At 33.6% G+C, this 18,393-nt stretch overlaps 1 protein-coding gene across 1 annotated transcript; it reads right to left on the bottom strand.

Annotated features, from left to right (window-relative positions):
* Nucleotides 1-8,237: 8,237 nt before the first annotated feature.
* On the bottom strand, nucleotides 8,238-9,776 carry LOC112720472 (uncharacterized). The gene has a single exon (XM_025771424.3). It carries the CDS (start codon nucleotides 9,494-9,496, stop codon nucleotides 8,318-8,320), a length of 1,179 nt encoding a protein of 392 aa, XP_025627209.1. The 5' UTR covers nucleotides 9,497-9,776; the 3' UTR covers nucleotides 8,238-8,317.
* Nucleotides 9,777-18,393: the final 8,617 nt, after the last annotated feature.

Genomic DNA, 18,393 nt, shown 5'->3' with positions numbered 1-18,393 from the left:
TGAAACGTGCCTAATCTCGTTTAAAGTGTAGACGAGATATGCACAATCTTATTTCATTTACACTGTAAACGAGATAAGACTTAGACGTGCCTAATAAGGAACTCGTTCATAGCGCCTCTTTGGTCACTTTTCTTGTCTATTACCTTCATTTCTCCCTTTCTCGAACATTTCTCTAGATATTTGTGAGATACTCAGACTTTATGGCGTGCGTGAACGCACAAGACAGAGACATCAATTGCCTGAACACGACTTGGCACATTGTGGGAGCGATCGATTTCGAGGTTAGTTTTGATCCTTTTCCTCTTTTAAGTAATTGAGCATGTAATTATAGTTAGGATGCTTTTATAGATTCAATGTTGTTATACATGTAGATTAGGTTGTCATGTTATTAGAATTTGTTAGGTTGTGTGGAATGTAAAAATTAGTAAATGTCAATTAATTAAATTAATTGAGATTATTAATTAATTTAATTGTAATTATTAGTTTTGATTTATTTATTAAATGATTCTATTTTTTCATGTATTTAAAACAAATTTTATATTGTCAATTTTAATTTTCAATATGTTGCATTGATGTTTGATAAATTATTTAAATATTGAATTTTTATAGTTAATTATTTTGAAATGTGAAATAATTGTTTATCATTAATTTTTATCTTTTTTATGTCGAAATAAAATCCTTTACAATTGAAATAGATTTGTTATTGAAATACATTTATCTTTTAATAGAGGCCACGCCTACTACTCTCTAGGTGAGTGAGCCACACTCTTGCACCGGACGCCATTGTCCCTTACTTGAGGGAGACTGGCTTCGGCAACATGGTGTAGCTCAGGGACTTTGTCTTTAGCAACTCCCTGATTACTACATCTGTAGAGCGATGGTGTCCGAAGACTCATACTTTTCACCTGTCTTGGGATGAGTGCACGATCACCCTGCAGGACGTTGCGTACCATCTAGGGTTACGCAAGAAGATCCAGTGGGTGCGTGCTTGCTTGACTTTCAAATGTGGTACCAGCACCTCACCTAGGAGTGGGTAGGGGAGCTCCTAGGTGCCAGACCTCCTCATGCTTAGCAACAGAGTGCGCAGAGGAAGGAATCGTTTTCCATAAAGATGACATGGCTTCGAGACTGAGTCTGACATATTGCAGCTATTGCCGATGCAACCACCTTCCGACAGTACACGAGGTGTTATATCCTTTTGCTAATTGGTGGTTACCTTATGACTGACAAGTCAAACAATCAGGTGCATATATAAGATGGCTACCACTGTTGGCAGATATCCAGAGGTTTTGTGGTACGTCTTGGGGATTCGCTGTGCTTGCATGGATGTACCACTCTTTATGCCATGCAGCACATCGAGATACCATGAACATAGCCGAATGCACTCCGCTCCTAGTTTCGTGGATATACCATAGGTTTCCTCAGTGGTGTCTACCCGATATTAGGTCTGGACAGTTCCTCTGGCTGTGAGGTAACATTTTTCAACTTTTTATTGCATAAAAAGAGAGAATGTGGTTGTTGCATATGTGAACAGGTTATAGGTATGGCCCAACAAAGTTGGGACTAGTACGAGCAGAAGGTCTTCCGATGAATGATTGTTGTTCACCTCGTCTGCTTTAACATTGTGGAGTTTCACCATGTTAATCCGGTGAAACGCCAGTTCGCTAGGGAGCAGCCAGTGCTTGGAGACCCGGTGAATGTCGACAGGTTCCTGACGACCTTAAGATGGGGGGAACACATGTGGTGGCCTAAGCGTCATGAGCAGTGGTACAATGGATGGAGGCATAAGTTTGATGAGGGTCATATAATCTCTATTCAGTCCTTTACAGATTATTAGCTTACATAGGAGTACTGGGACTGGTACCAGCATGCTTGATGATCTTAGGCTTTCGACACTACCTGATGACATGCAGCCTACCGTCAGTCAGTCTAAGGACGTGCTTGACCTTCCCCGGGGTGTTCCTGATCGTCGTAGGCGTGCCAGGAAGATTCGAGCAGACACCCGGAGGCCGACTAGGAAGGAGAGGGGTGTGAGGGACCGTGGAGCAGCTGCAGAGCGACTAAATGTTGAGTCTGAGAAAGAGGCGGAGTATGCGAGACAAGGGGACCATGGTGACATACTAGCCGGAGCGGAGGACTCACCACCACTACCACCACCACTTCCAGGCTCACAGACGCATCAGGTTTGGGATGATCCTTTTACATCCCTACCTGACATGAGCCGCACATGCTCATCGCTATCGAGTCAAAACAGACAAAACCGAAATACTCTATTTCCATCGGTACTAGCATCCGATAACCAACTCTTCTAACCTCTTTTCTGTCATTACCATTGACGTGCATCAATATCAAACTCTTTAACTCAGACAAAGAATATGCTCTCCGAGTGCGCAGCAGAATAGAATTTTCACACTCAAATATAACTCCAGTATCACTGTTTCTCATGTAACAGTTAGAATACAACGTCACAACAAAATAACTACTAACACTAGACATTTCCACTAAATTTATCGAAGAAACGGATGAGAAGAATGATTGAGATGTTTGTGGAGAATACCAATGGTTTGTATATTCTTTTATAGCTGATTGATTTGTGTCGTACTATATCTTGTTTACACTGTAAACGAGATACGTGGATCTCACTCTATCCCACGTATCACGTGTAATCAAATTGTTTACACTGTAAATGAAATAAGTAAAAAAATAAATTTCGATAATAAAACTACAAATTACCTATTTCAGTAAATAAAATATTTGTTTTATTTATTTAAAATAAAAATTCCAGAACTTGTCATCATTTGAGGGACCAGTACAAACTACAAATTAAAAACTATTTACTTATCACTTAACTAAGCAAACACATTAATTTGAGGGACCAGTACTTGAGACTTCTTACTTACCTATTTCATATATGAATATATAATTACATTTTTGTTTAGGATAAAAGGAATGGAACTGGAAATAGACTAAGGAGAGTGGAAATTCTTAGATTTGTACTCATACAAAAAATTACTCCTTGCTGATTTCAATTGCTTTTGGATTGTTTTGATCCATGTTTTACCATATTCCACTCTCGATCATAGTGGTAGATAGTGTTGTTCATCGATAATCAAATATAAAAAAAACACCGATCGAATTGCAAAAGCATGTCAAGTTTTCAGCGGCAAGACAACAAATTAAATATCTAAAGCTGAACGTCCAGAAACAAGTACACCGTGCATGCCGTACGCTACTCCTTTCTCATATTCCAAAGAAATTGTTTCAGCTTCGAGAAATTCAAAACAAAAAGAATAATAATCTTCGGATTTAAATAATTTTTTTATTTTTTTATAAAATATTTTTATAAAAATATAATTATACCAAACACTTTTGGCACTGGTACAAAACTAGAGTTATTACAAATTAATTGTATATTTAAATTATTTTTAATTAATAAAACAAAAAAAAAAAAACTTGTATTTGGTTATTCAAAAAATCAACTATGCTACGTATATCCAAAATCAACTACTAAAATTAGCTATCAGTATAAAATATATATTAAATTGAAAATAAATTAAACTACACATGTATTTATATACAAATATATTGATAGTTGATTTTAGTGCTGATTTTGGTGTAAGAATAATATTTTTATAAAAAAATATTAGTATCAAAACAATGACCATTATAAAAGATGTTAACGTAACAAGATTGACTTTTTTTTAGATTTATCTTAAATATTTTGATTTTAGTACAATAAAATTTAAAAATTATTTAATTAGATCTATTTATTAATTTATCCTATTAAATACTTATTATTATGACTTTCTTCCATTAAACTTAAACCAAAAAGGAATTCATGAAAATCGAACAGCTTATTAAGGCTAAATGTGAATTTGGAAGAGCCTTTGCTTTCCAAATTCCAAATGTGCATTTTCATCTTTGTTTTAGTTTAATTCATCAAAAGAATAGCCTTTGCTCCCTCACACCTTCCCCCTTCGGTTGTGTCTCTCTTATCCCTTTTGAGTGGTGAGAATGGCAATTCACAGATCAAAATAAATAATAAAAAAAAAAGAACTTGGAAGTTTCTCCGAAAACATAATAATGCATAAAAATATTTGTATTTGTTGGTGGCATGTCCCCAGATTTGTATCATGTGGATTGTCGTGTTGCGCATAGTTAGCAGCAGCATGCACCATGAATGTTTTGATCGGGAACTTCAGCTTTTGCAATTTACAGAGATCCCTGTATACACGTGCACCGGTTAGACGGAGTATTTTTAAGGACACCATGTATTCTTTTAAGACCATTTAAAATTTTTAAAACTAAAAAATTTGTGTTATCGGAAAGTATTTTTAAATTTTAAGAAATTTCAAGAGGAATTTAATTACAAAAATTATGGAATTTTAATTGTTACCTAATTTTATTTTATTTTTTTACCTTATTTTAAAACGTATTTATATACATCAACTAACATTTAAAATTAATAAATAAATTATATATTTTATAAATAAAAATAATTTAACTATTTTTTATAAACAACTTTTTTTTTAAAATGAAATTAATATAATTACCTCAACCAAATAATATATTTTCAAATTAAAGATAATTTAATTACAATATCTTAATTTTTTTATATTTAAAATAGGATTTAACTAACATATACTTTAAAAACGTAATAAAAATTTTAATTTGGGTAAAGTATTATTTTGATCTCCAATGATTGAAAGAAATTTTAATTCAGTACCTAACGTTTCAAATAAATGTCATATTTTAGTCCCAAAAAATTTCAAACGTTATATTTCAATTCCAAAAATTTCAATTGATTTAGTGTTATCCCAAAACATTTTAAACGTTATATTTCAATTCTAAAAATTTTTATCTTTTAAACAATTTTTTTTTTGTTTCTGGAGCATTGATGATTGACTGATAAGATTTAAAATTTTTTACAAGAAAAAAATTGAGAAGAGGAAGCAAATATAACTTAACAATAATATTGTTGATGCTCACGTCATTCATTCTATTAATTATTTATGTAAATTTAATTGTATCACAACATTAAATTTGTTTAAAATTTTTTAAAACAAAAATAAAATATTTGAAATATTAGAAACAAAATTAAAATTTGATTCAAATTTTAAAGATTAAAATAGTATTTTATCTTTTAATTTTTTTAATATTTTTAATAAAATACTTTTTTTAATTTATAATATTAATATGTATCTTTTGAATCGAAGTTAGTTAAATCTTTAAAATATGGTGAAATTTAAAAATATTCAATCCAATCATATTCTAAAAACTAATCATATTCTTTCCAACCTTTCATATTTTGAATTAAGCAAAAAATAAATTGATATTGAAGATTAAAAGAAGTAAAAATATATAAATATAGTAGAAAAATACATAAAAAAAACGAAATTTTCGAAAATATAACTGAATATATTTTCATTCCAAATATAAGAAAGGTAAGAAAATCGTTAAGACACATTATAATTTGTAAAGTTTATTACTCACTCACTAATTTAAGCGTTGGAGTGTTTTTTGCAAGTATCCATTCTCTATTCTCTCATTGCCGAAATATAACTCATCCTGATGGAAGCTTGCAGATGCTCATCGCCAGACGAACTATACAGCGGCCAACCTCCATAAGAATAGTTGGCGCCCACCATGAGGCCTAGAAACAAAAGCCCTTTTTTTCTTTAGGTCCTAAAATGTTCAAATCTGCTAATGGCTGGTCAACCTCCTTCCATACCTTCTGAATTTCTTCTGATGATAACAGAATTACAACAAGCTAATCAGTGCATGGCAGAAGAAAACCAAAAAATGGCAAATTAGATAGCTGAACAAATCAATATCCGGATTGCTCATAACGATGACCACAATGAACGACAAGATGACGAAGAAGAAAACTCTGATCCAGCGCATGTCTCTGAAACTCAGCAATCAAAGGGAGATCAACAAAACAATGAAGATGACGAATCGGACAACGGAGTTGGATCATTCATGGCAAATGTCATGAATTTCATACTGCCTAAAAATTTTGCATTACCAATAATTCTGACTCTCTATGATGGCATGGGTAATCCAAAAAAATACATCAAAAGATTTCGCTCAATAATGATTGTAAACGGTGTTTCTGATATGATCTTATGTCATTATTTTTCTATTTTTTAGATGGTCCTACACTTAAGTGGTTTTCTCTTTATCTGCAGATTCTATTTCTCGTTTCAAAAACTCACCAGACTATTTAAAGATCAATTTATTACATCTTTTATATATTTACATGATTGATTATCTAAATACTATTAAATAAGAACAAATTTAGTCCAAAATTACCGAATAAGAGTCAAAAGTATGTATTAAATTAAAATCTTACACTAGTACTTATTTAAGCTCCTCTAGCCATTGATTATTGAGTATCAACATTTTCATTTAGGTTACATATAAGTTGTGTATGGTTTAAGTATTACTTTGTTATAATGATTTCATTTTCATGGGAATTAAATATACGGTTTAATTATTCTGTTGGTCCCTATAGTTTCGTAAAATTTTTAATTAGGTCTCTATACTTTTTTTTCTTTTAATTGAGTCCTTGCACCAAAATTTTTTTTAATTGGGTCCCTACACTTTTTTTCCTTTTATTTAGGTCCCTATACTAATTCTTTTTTTTTAGTTGAGTCCCTATAAAATTAAGCCAATTACTACTAAGAGAGACTTAATTGAAAAAAAAATTTAGTACAGGGACTCAATTAAAAAGAAAAAAAGTATAAGGACCTAATTAAAAATTTCACAAAACTATAGGAATCAACAGATTAATTAAACCTAAATATATCCAAAAAAAATATAAAAATTGAAATGATAGTATTTTGATTCTCTAAAATTAAATTTAATTAAAAATAACTTTTCAAACTTTAAAAACATAAGCATATGATATTTCCATCATAAAATTTCTAAAAATTATTTATAATTCCCCAACAAAAAAAAGATGATCATATACGTTGCTATATCATTTTCCACATGAGCAATGCTAGGGAACCAAAAGGGTATTAGCCAAAAATCAGCCAAAATATCTTTGGATGAATCTAAAATCTCTGAGTTAATATATATGGATGTTTCTTCTGCTAAGTATCAGGATGTTTCTTTTTCATATTAAATGGATGTTCTTTTATATATTTTTTTATTTTTTTTGTATTGTAAATGTGAATCTCTATTTCTTTAAGAATTTTATTTTTTTTAAAATTTTATAGATATTTAATTATTTTTGCTAAAATATAACTGGATATTTCTTTTGTTAAGTATTAGGATGCTTTTTTTCATATTAAATGAATGTTTTTTTATATTTCTGTAATTGTGTAGTTTGCAATCTCTTTAATCATCGAAACGGCGGCTAATATCCCAAAACGCAGAGAGCAACATCGTGATAATGCTGCTACCGTGCGACTAGTGTGAAAGCTCCAGAGGACGATCCAGCAGGAATCACTTTCAACACGTTAAACCTCACTGTCTTTGAAATGGCCTGTTAAAAGAATTCGATAAAATAAATGACAGAAAAAACTTTCCTAAGCCACAAAGAATCATAAGATTGAAGTATCGAATACCAACCTACATTGCCCTATGATAACATGATTTCCTTCCTTCACACGGAAGCATGGAGATATATGTGCTGCAATATTTGAGTGCCTCTTCTCGTACCTATGGTGATACCAAAACAAATTCCAGTAAGCAATTGAAAAACTATTTATTGGGTCACTTAACATTTCTCTAGGTAGAAAAAGAAGGATCACCTTTGGTATTTGTTTTAGCCTCCTCTCTCCATGCTTTGAACGCAAAAGGAAAGGTGTGGAAATCAGGGGCGAGGGAGAGGCGGCAGAGGATGACGAAATTGTAGAGGGCGGAGGAAGGGGAGGAGAGGAGGGTATGGGTCGCGGTGATAGAAGACGAGTGGATCGCAGTGAAGAAGCGGAGAGGGCCTGACGGTGAGAGAGAAATTTGTGTGTGTGATTGTTGGAGGTGAGTAGGTTAATGTGAGAGAGAAGAGGAAGATTGTTTTTATAGGTTTTAATTAGGTTTATTTAATTAATTTTAAATTTTTTAAATTTTAAATTTAAAAAATTTAAAATTAATTATTAATATAAATTAATGTAATTTTATTTAGTTTTTGGCCGGTAACCTTTTGGTTACATATACTTTTCCTTTCCACGTATGTTTTGAAGACACACCCCGGTTGCCCAACAATGGATTCGCATTCCCGAAAAATATTCACAAAAGGAAATATGCATACCACCGTTGGCCGTTGGCCGCTGCCTCAGACAAAAAAAAAGGGGCAAAAAAAATCCCACTATTTAACTGATCCTAAATCTATTTCCACGTATAGTGACCGGGAAACCGATTCCGCCAGTTTCCCAATCCTTTCAACCTGTTCAAATGACAGCTTTTTAGCCGGTTTCTGGTCCTTCCCCGGTTGAAAATCGAACCACAGAGCATCCGAAACCTCTTCGGAGCTCCACCCAGAATTCCGGAGCGAGTCTGAGAACCTATCTGCTTTCAACAACAAAGCATCTAATACTCCCTGATTATCCAAACCCGAACACAAATCCGAACCTGAATCCAAACCCAAACCGGAACCTGAAACCTGAACCATTTCTGATACCTCAGATTCGCTCCATCCACCGTCCTTCAAACACGACCCGATTCGCTCTATATACTGCTCCACGCCCTTCGGCACTTTCCACCGCCGAATGTCCAAAAACCTCTTCGGCGAAGCGATCGTCGCCGACGACGACGATTTTCTACGAAAATCCGTGACGGCGTCGCTCCAGAAATCTATCCACCGCGGCTTCTTTCCGCCGGAAACATTGAAATTCCGCCGTGACGACATATTCCCAGCGTCGGAGATTCGAAACAGAGACTCCCGCTCGAAGAAATCCGAGAGGTCGAAGCCGCATCGGAACATGCGTTCCTCGTCGATGAAGAAGACAGGGTTCCCAGCGAGGCAAGGGTTGCATGGAACGTAGCAATGGTCAAAGATTGGGACAAGAATCGGCGCTCTCTTGAGCGCGTTCCTGGCCACACATAACGCCTTCGTTTGCTCGTTGGGCCTTGGGCCCCACGTCTTGGCCCACATCGCATTTCTTGCCACGTGGACGGATACCGCAGCAGCTGGGAGCTCCAGCGAGCAGCGGAGGAGTTGGCGGGAGATGCCCGAGGCGCGCCAGTTCGGGAATCCGGCGCCGACGGGAAGTCCGGCGGCCAAGACGGCGCGGAGATCTGGCGGGAAGGTGAAGCCAAACTCCGCCTCCGCGATGGCGAACTCAGAGTCGGTAAGACCCGGCTCGACCTGGATACCTGAGTTGCGGAGATGGGTGGCGACTTTGTTTGCGAGGGAAGAGAACGAGAGCAGGCCGTTGCGCAGGGTGGCGGATGGTGAAAGAGGGGCGGCGGCTCGGACGGAGAGTCGCCTTAGACCGGCTACGTGAGCCGGGTTCAGACCCGTCATCCTCCGGTCCACGTCGACCATTGTTAGTAGTGGAGTTAGCTAGTTTCTTGAGTAATTTTGTGTTGTTAGTGTGCTGGTGGAACAGAGAGATATATATATATGCAATAATACAGTATTCGAATGAGAACTTCCTTTTAACTTCTATTTTTGGTTGGTGGGAAAATGAGAAGGGAGTTGCTGCTGAGTTTTGGAGGGACTAGTGAGTGCTTTTGTTGTTGAGAAGAAGGTTCCATATTTATAGAAGCAATAGAACGTAGCTCACTTATAGACAAAAAAGAAAAAAAAGAAAAAAAAAAAACAAATTGGAGCCCACTTTCTACTTTTGGTGCATAGATTATTAGATTTTTGCTACACGACTACACGTTGCCTTTGTCTATTTTATACAAATTTTTTTACGTGATTTTATTCTTTTATTTATTTTTAAGGTCCCACTATTATCTGTTTTAATAACATATTTTAAAAGTCACAAAAAAATATATTTTAAAATTATTACAAAAAATTTGCAAAAACTTATTTTTTAATGTAATAAATATATTAAAATTTTCAAATTTTTATTTTATACTATTAAAATATATCTTTAAAATACAAAATAATTAACTTTTTAAAATCATATATTTTTGTGGTCAGAGACGAAATTTAGTTAAGACAATGGGCCATGGCACCTCCAAACTTTTTATAAAAAAATTAGTAGTACTTTAAAAAATTAAAAAATCATTCAATTGGTTCAAATACTTTACTATGACTTAAAACACCAAACTTTGATCCTCATCTCTTACTTTTATTGCACAATAATTTTTAATTTTAAACATTAAAAACATGTTGCATTTCGCAGCTTTCTATTCAACAAGGAACACTCCATTTATCTTTGAGTTCAAATATAAAAAATTAGGAATTTTTATTTATTTAATTTAATATTATTTTATATTTTACTGTTTATTTAATTTAATTTTTTATATGATGAAAAATATTAAAATATTCAATAAGTATTGACATTATTGTCTTTGTATAAATTGATAAAAAAATTTAATAAATATTATAAGTTGCTGAAAAATTTACTTCTGATTCAATTATTGAAGATTTTAAGTCACTAAAGACTCGAACAGTACTATTATACAATTATTTTATATTATTTTATTATCTTATTAATAACAAACTTAAAGAATAATTGTATTTATAAATTTTATTTTAATATAAATATTATTATTAAATTTTTATGTTAAATTTTTGCCCTCCAAAAATTTTATTTCAAGCTCCGCCACTATAATTATGGCGACACATTTTGTTTTAATTTCATGTTAAAATAAATTAATTTTTAGTTTCTCTTTTCTTGTTCAAGGGACTATTATTTAGATTGAAATTATTTTTCAAAAAAATTTAATTTATTAAAAAGCGATAAAAAATAATTTTGTGTTTAATATGTTCCTCTAAATTACAGACTCTTTTTAGAATGCTTTGAAATAGTAAGTATTTTAAAAAAAACTCAGATAATAACCATCGAATTTTAGACTTAAAATTTTAATATCATGGTGTAGTATCTCATTCAATATATTAAATAATTAAGTAAAAATATGCACATAAATATTAAATTTTTTTTCATATTTTAACGATAAATACGTTAGAAACCAAAAAAAGTGATTAGAAAAAGGGGTCTATATATTTTTATTGTATCAAAAAATATGTATAAAGTATAACCTATCAATTTGTGGATGATAAATAAATCAGAGAATTATCAAAATAATAAATACATAATATTATATTATTAACGAGAATATTATGCTAATAAATATAACAATATTTTAATAGTTCTAATATTCTTTCTTAGACCCTAAACCCTTTTAATCTTTGGTAAAAACTAATGAAATTATCTTGAATTTGAACACTAAATTCTAAAATTTAGTTGGAGGATGAGAATAAAATTTTGCGAAAATATCATCTGTCTGATCTAAAATTTCAATAGAGATTAGGCAAATAATACCAATAAAAAACTATTGTGAAACAAAGAAACAATTATCTTTAATGTGTTTGGTGTGCTTATAAAAAATGTCATTATAAGCAATCTAAATAGCACTTTTAATATCACAATTAATTCAGTTAGAGAAGACTGAATGACCACCATGTCCACTTCTATGCTTGATTGAACGATAAATGTCATTCTTGGATCGCAAGAATAAGACTGTAATTAAGAAACAAATAAAAGCTGGTAGTAGAACACATATTAATAGGATTGCCTATCTAATCAACAACAAAATACGTTTGGAGGATTAAAGAAGAATAAGCATAAAAATGAAGGACATGGAACATAATGCTTTTAATGTAACGACGAATCTAAAAAATAATAGCATAATGAGTAGTGTGGGGATCAGACTAATAAAAACTGGCTAATAATATGAACAAGATAAGTTATATCAAAGCATGTAAACGAGAGTAGGATTGCTCAACATATATGGTATCAACCATAGAAGTAAACGAGCATTAGGCTCAATAGGTATAAATTATGTGCAACTATCTATAAGCCCAACTCAAGCAAGAAGATTAATTAGGTGCATTCTTCACTTGAAAAAGATAAATGTCATCATCCGATGAAATAATTTCAAGAGAAGAAAATTATTAATAGATCCAAGATCTTTCTTCTCAAAATGAATATGGAGAGTAATTTTAAGATCATTGACACCAGTAACATCATTTTGTTAATGATCATGCCACCAATATACACCAACAAAAGGACAACATTGTAGTTAGTCTTGTGAAGAAAAGAGAATATTCTCATGAAAATTTCATATGAAATTGATATTATAAACAATGGTGCTAAATTTCTGAACCATTCTCGAGTAGTTTGCTTGAGATCATAAAGTGTCTTACGAAAAAGATAACTTCTGTTAGAAGAATAAGATTATTTCAAAGGTGGTTTCATGTAGACTTTTTTTTTTCAATCACTATTGAGGAAGGAGTTTTTCACATCCATTTGATTGAGAGACTATTTTCATACTGAAATGGCAAGGAGAGCTTGAACAGATGTAAGTCAAGTAACAGAAAAAAATAGTTCTTCATAATCAACACCATATTCCTAGGAGAATCCATGAGCAACTAGATGTGTCTTATACTAGTCAATAGAACCATCAAAGTGAGTCTTGATTTTGTATACCCATTCACTTTCCAGAACTTTCTAATAAAAAGATAGATCAACTAAGTCACAAATGTTTCATTTATCTAATGCATGGATTTTTTCATGTATTGTCTGCCATCAAGTTGGATTTGTGGAGAATTTTTTTTTTGTAAGATCTAGGTTTTATGGAGATGAATTCCTTACTCTACTATGTGAGTGGAATAAGGTGCCTAGTCACAAAGCTTAACAGGAGTACTTGTCGGAGTCCCTGTATTATCATCGTCATTAGGAAAAAGGCCAATGGATAGATTTTTTTTTGTTAGCAACAAAATTGATATAAATTTGAGGTAATTCATATCTATTGATAATCATACATACTCAAGAAAAACGAGAATAATCATCAATATAAACACTACAAAATGATGAGCCTACCCTGGTATGTGAGTGGAATCAAGAGGAATGATCATGAAAGCAGAATCATTAGGACACAAGAAAAGGTGCACGATCACGAAGCTCAAGAGGAGGACTTGCCGAAGTACCTGTATTATCAACATCATTAGGAAAAAGGCCAATGGATGGATTAATACCTATATTGTCTTAATCCTAGCAGCAAAACTGATATAAATTTGAGGATCTAATGGTAATAATACATATAAAAAAAATGAGAATAATCATCAATATAAACAATTACAAAATGATGAGCCCCTCCCATAGGAGTGGGAGTGGAACCCCAAACATCTTAGTGTATAAGATCAAAAGAAGAGTAAGCAAGACAGGAACTATTAATGAAGTATTTTTATTACTGAAGCATAACACTAGTTATTTTGCAGTTTGACAAGAAATGCAATCAAAAGACTCATTATTGATAAATCCTAAAAACTTTCTCAACTAGAGAGGACATAACTTGAGGGAAAGGGAAAGGGAGCATGAAGGTCTTGTGAGCTCAAACAAATTTTTGACTGCGCATTCAGTCCCAAGGATTTATTTCGCTTGAAAAACTTGCACAAGGCATTCGAAAAAAGAGAAAGTGACTTCAAAATCAAAATCAAATTGTTGACCTAGAAGATTTGAATAAAGTTTAATTTGGAGATAAAAATAAGTATAGGAAAAAGTGAGCTCAAGTTGAGAAATTGAGCCCTTATGACTCATATGCATAAGAGATACATCAACAGTTTGAATAGAAGGTGTTGTGTCAATGGTCGACAAAGAAGAAAAAATGTGATGTGTAGGAGACAAGTGATCAAGGTGCCTTGAATCAAAATATCATTTAAGGTTACCTAAAGGAGAGAATAGGGAAGCAGAAGTATTACCAGACATAGAAAAAAGTTGTGTAAGAAAAGACTTTTTAAGATCACTTCAAAAGATAAAAGATGGACTGGAAAAGACTAAGGTGGAAGTGTCACTAATAGCAGTAGTTGTTATAGGCATACACTTAGAGGAGTTAGGATAGAGTTGATACTTATTCTGATTTGAGAATGGTGGACAAGTAGGACAAGCAGTGATAAAGTATCGTAAGGGTTTGCAATAGTAACAAAATAGGTTGGAATAATTAGAGACAATAAGACCTTTCTATTTGTAAGTATATCATTCAATAGAGGGAGATTTTGGGAACTTTTCAATGCAAAGCTTAGCATTTGGGTATTGTCCACAACAAAAAATGTAGAATATCGTTGGATTAAGTGATGGACGTCACTGACAGATTTAGCGGCAGATTTTTCAATAGTTACCAGCAAAAATTCATCCCGCGAATAATTTATCATTGGATAAGAATTTCCATAACTAAATCTGACGGTAAACAGAGGCTTGAAAATTAATTTTATTAGTGCCAAATTTAGTGTTGGATTTTTCGTCAGAAAATTCTGTCGGTAATAGGGTTTAGTGAAACACAACGTTCAGGCAACAACGAATACCTACCGGCGGATTTTTTTGCTGGTAAATCCGACAATAAATTTGGGGTAAAATTCAAACGCAAAACCCTACCTCCTCACTTATGAAAACTCTCTCTCTCTCTCTCTCTCTCTCTCTCTCTTCTATTCTTCTCTCTCTCGTCTCTTTCTTTTTTATCTCTCTGTTGTTGCTTCATTGAAGCTGCCACCGCTGCATGTTGACATTACTACTTCTGGAGCTATCGTCGCTGTTGGTGTCTCTTGCCATCGGAGTTTCTCACCTTGTCGCCGTCATTGTCGCCTCCTATCACCACCACGCTTGCACCATCCTGCAGCCACTATCAGAGGTAACTTTTCTATAGTTTTTTTTTTCATATTTCTTTTGTTTGTTTATGATCTTGTTAGGTATTTTATCAAATTATTGATTGAATTTTTTAATAAAATGTGTTATTAGGGTTTGTTATATTAATTTAGTGAAATTAGAAATTAAATAATGTTAGGTTAGGTAAGGTACGGTGAAATTAAGAGTGCTTGAGCTGTTAGAAGATTTTATTTGAGTTTAGTGAATGAGTTTTTTTTCAATTGCATTGAATTTATATCGTTTATTTTTGTTATGACTGTTGTTAATTTGGTGAAATTAGAAATAGGTTTTAATTAATTGCAATATTGAGTTTTAGTTATTCCTTCCAAATTAGTTTTTGAATTAGTTTTACCTTGTGAATTTAATAAGTTATCTTTTTTATTAGGATAGAGCTATTTTCTCTAAGATTAATTGGAGTTCGCTTCTTTCGTAGTTTGTGCAGTCATATTCCAGGTTAATTTTATCTCTCTAAATATAATGAATTGTTTAAATTTTATGCTGGACTTACTTTTCCTAGAATAGAGTTTTAGGACGAAAGTTATAGAAGGTTGCGTAGTGACGCCTTCCCGAAATCCTTGTTTGCTGGAAAATTATGGAGTAATAAGAGGTTGCGCACTAGAATAGCTAGGATTTGATATTTTGTTTAATGCGTATCTGTTCTAATTTATGCTTGCAGTTGTTTTCTCTGTGAAAAGTGATAAATTTATTTGGTGGATGTCTCTGAATTAAGGAGAAGTTTTTCCAAATTTTCATTTAAATTATTTAAAATATGTTTAATTTGTGAGAAAATGATAATTGGATTTGGTGGGAGATTCTAATTATAGAAAAACTTTGCCAAATTTTCTAAAAATTTTAATTAGTTGTGTTGTTAGTTGAACTCTAGGGTGTTTGTTGTAAAATGATTCCAGGACATCATCTATGATGTATGATAAGGATAACAGTAGACGGGGGAGGGTGTTAAAACCTCAGTTCTTTGAAAGGGTTGACGAGTTTGTTGCATATGTCTTCAACGTGGAAACTTTAGGCCGTAAGGGGTATCTAGGTGTCCGTGCTATAAATGCTAGCTGACTAAGTGGTTAGGACCTTCAGATATAACACTTCACCTTTACCGTAATGGATTCAAGGATGGGTATTGGATGTGGACAAAACACAGAGAAGTATATGAGTAGAAAATCAATCGGTCTACCTCGATTCCAATTGGTTTGAGGGTCGATCAACGAGAGTTTGGGTGGTTAGAGAACTAACATGGAAGAAATAAATTGGGAGGGTAACCAAGAGGTATACAACGAGATGGTGTTTGACGCAATTGGTGTTACCGATATGGAAGATGTTGAATAAGAGCCCAATCCGAAGGCAAAGAGATTTTATCACTTGTTAGAATCTGCCGTAAAACCTTTGTTCGAGGGGTGCGTTCATTTGAAATTGTCTGCATGTGTTAGAATGATGAGCATTAAGTTTGAGTCAAATTATACCCAAGAGTCTTTTGATAAGTGGGTCACCCTTTGCAATGAATTAATACCTGTCAGGACTACTCGCATCCCCTGAAGCCACTACGAAGCAAAGAAGTTAGTTTTGAAATTAGGTCTAAATTCAGTGAAAATTAATTGTTGTTTGAATGGTTGTATATTGTATTACAAGGGAGATATAGACTTAACTGCTTGTAGATTTGTTGATGCACTGAGGTTTCAAGTCGAAAGAGAACGGATTGGTAAACGACAAGTAAAGAGAGTTCCAAATAAATGGATGCACTACTTGTTGCTAATCTTGAGGTTAAAATGATTGTATGCATCTATGAATTTGGCCCCTCACATGACCTGACATAATAACAAAAAGAGAGATGATGGCTTTATAACGCACCCGTCACACGGAGATACTTGGAAGTACTTTGATTGGGTCCACTCTACATTTGCGAGCGATCCTAAAAACGTTAGATTAGCTTTGTGCTTTTGACGGGTTTACACCGAACTCCAATTTTGGTAACACATACTCTTGTTGGCTTGTTGTGGTGACTCCTTATAATCTACCTCCCAAAATGTGCATGAAGGACCTATATATGTTCCTAACATTTATCATACTTGGTCCAAGCAACCCAAAGACCAAAATAAATGTCTTCTTGTAACCCGTGGTTGATGAGTTAATGAAGTTGTAGATTTATGGTGTAGAAACATATGATATTTCAACTAAGATAAACTTTCAACTACATGCTGCATTAATATGGACCATTAACGACTTTTCTACATACGGAATGTTATCAGGTTGGTCCACTCAGGACAGAATGTCGTGTCCCACTTGTATGGAGGATACTAAGGTATTTTGGCTGATGAATAGGGATAAGAATTCGGGATTTGATTGTCATCGAAGGCTCCTCAATATTGATCATTCTTTTCGGTGCAACAAATATTCATTTAGAAAGAATACAACTGAACAAGAAGAGGCACTCGTAAGGTTGATTGGTTTGTAAGTTTTGCATCGTGTCAGTAGAATTCCAAGGATTGTTGATAACGGGATAGGGTTGAAACCTCCGAGATATGGCAGGGAGCATAATTGGACGAAATAGAGTATATTTTGGGAGTTGCCTTATTGAAAAGACGACTTGGTTCGTCATTGTCTCGACGTGATGCACATTGAAAAAACATGTTTAATAATATCATGCACACAGTAATAGATAATGAGCGAACTAAGGACAATGATAAGGCAATGTTAGAGTTGGTGGATATTTACAGCGGCCAGATCTGAAGTTAAAGAGACTTGAGAACGGCCGGTGGGCTAAACCAAAGGCGGTGTTCCCTCTAATGAAGGACCAGGGATAAAATATTTGTTGGTGGATTATGGTATTGAGGTTCCCCGACGGTTACGCCTCTAACTAGGGTAAATGTGCAAACATCTCACAGGGTAGGCTTGTTGGGTTTAAGAATCATGATTGTCATGTCTTTATGAAGTCATTGCTTCCTGTCACATTTAGAGCACTACCTACCAACATCTAGAAATTTCTCATAGAAATAAGTGAGTTCTTTAGGGAGTTATGTACACGAAACTTAGTATTAATGATCTTACAATCATGGAGAAGAATATTCTCATCATACTTTGTAAGTTCAAGAGGATATTCCCTCCAAGGTTTTTTGATGTTATGAAACACTTAGAAATCCACCTGCCATACGAAACAAGAATGTGTGGGCTGGTCCAATTCAGGTGGATGTACCATTTTGAGAGGTTGATTGAGTCATTCAAGCGCACCGTGAAGAACAGAGCACGGATTGAGGATAGCATATGCAAAGCATTCCTAGCTAAAGAAACAACCACATTTTTTTGTTTCTATTTTGACCCTCATATTGAGTCATGTACAACAAGAGTTGGAAATAATGATGAAAGGGGAGAATCCGATGCTAATTTTGCCGCTAATTACTGGTGTAAAAATAAATCTGACAGTAATTAATTACCGGCGAGATTTATACTGTCGAAATTATTCTACTGTGAAATTTGATGGTATCCGACGAATTTCTTGTAGTGGTTAAGCATGTGGAATGTCAAGGTGCCGATTGAACAATTTAAGTTGTTGATCAAGATTCAA

The sequence above is a fragment of the Arachis hypogaea genome, chromosome 11 (genome assembly GCF_003086295.3).
Source record: "Arachis hypogaea cultivar Tifrunner chromosome 11, arahy.Tifrunner.gnm2.J5K5, whole genome shotgun sequence".
NCBI classification, from domain to species: Eukaryota; Viridiplantae; Streptophyta; class Magnoliopsida; order Fabales; family Fabaceae; genus Arachis; species Arachis hypogaea.
This window is presented reverse-complemented; position numbering and strand designations above follow the sequence as displayed.

Coding starts and splice junctions, on each gene's coding strand:
- LOC112720472 (XM_025771424.3), bottom strand. CDS start 9,496: ATGGTCGACGTGGACCGGAGGATGACGGGTCTGAACCCGGCTCACGTA.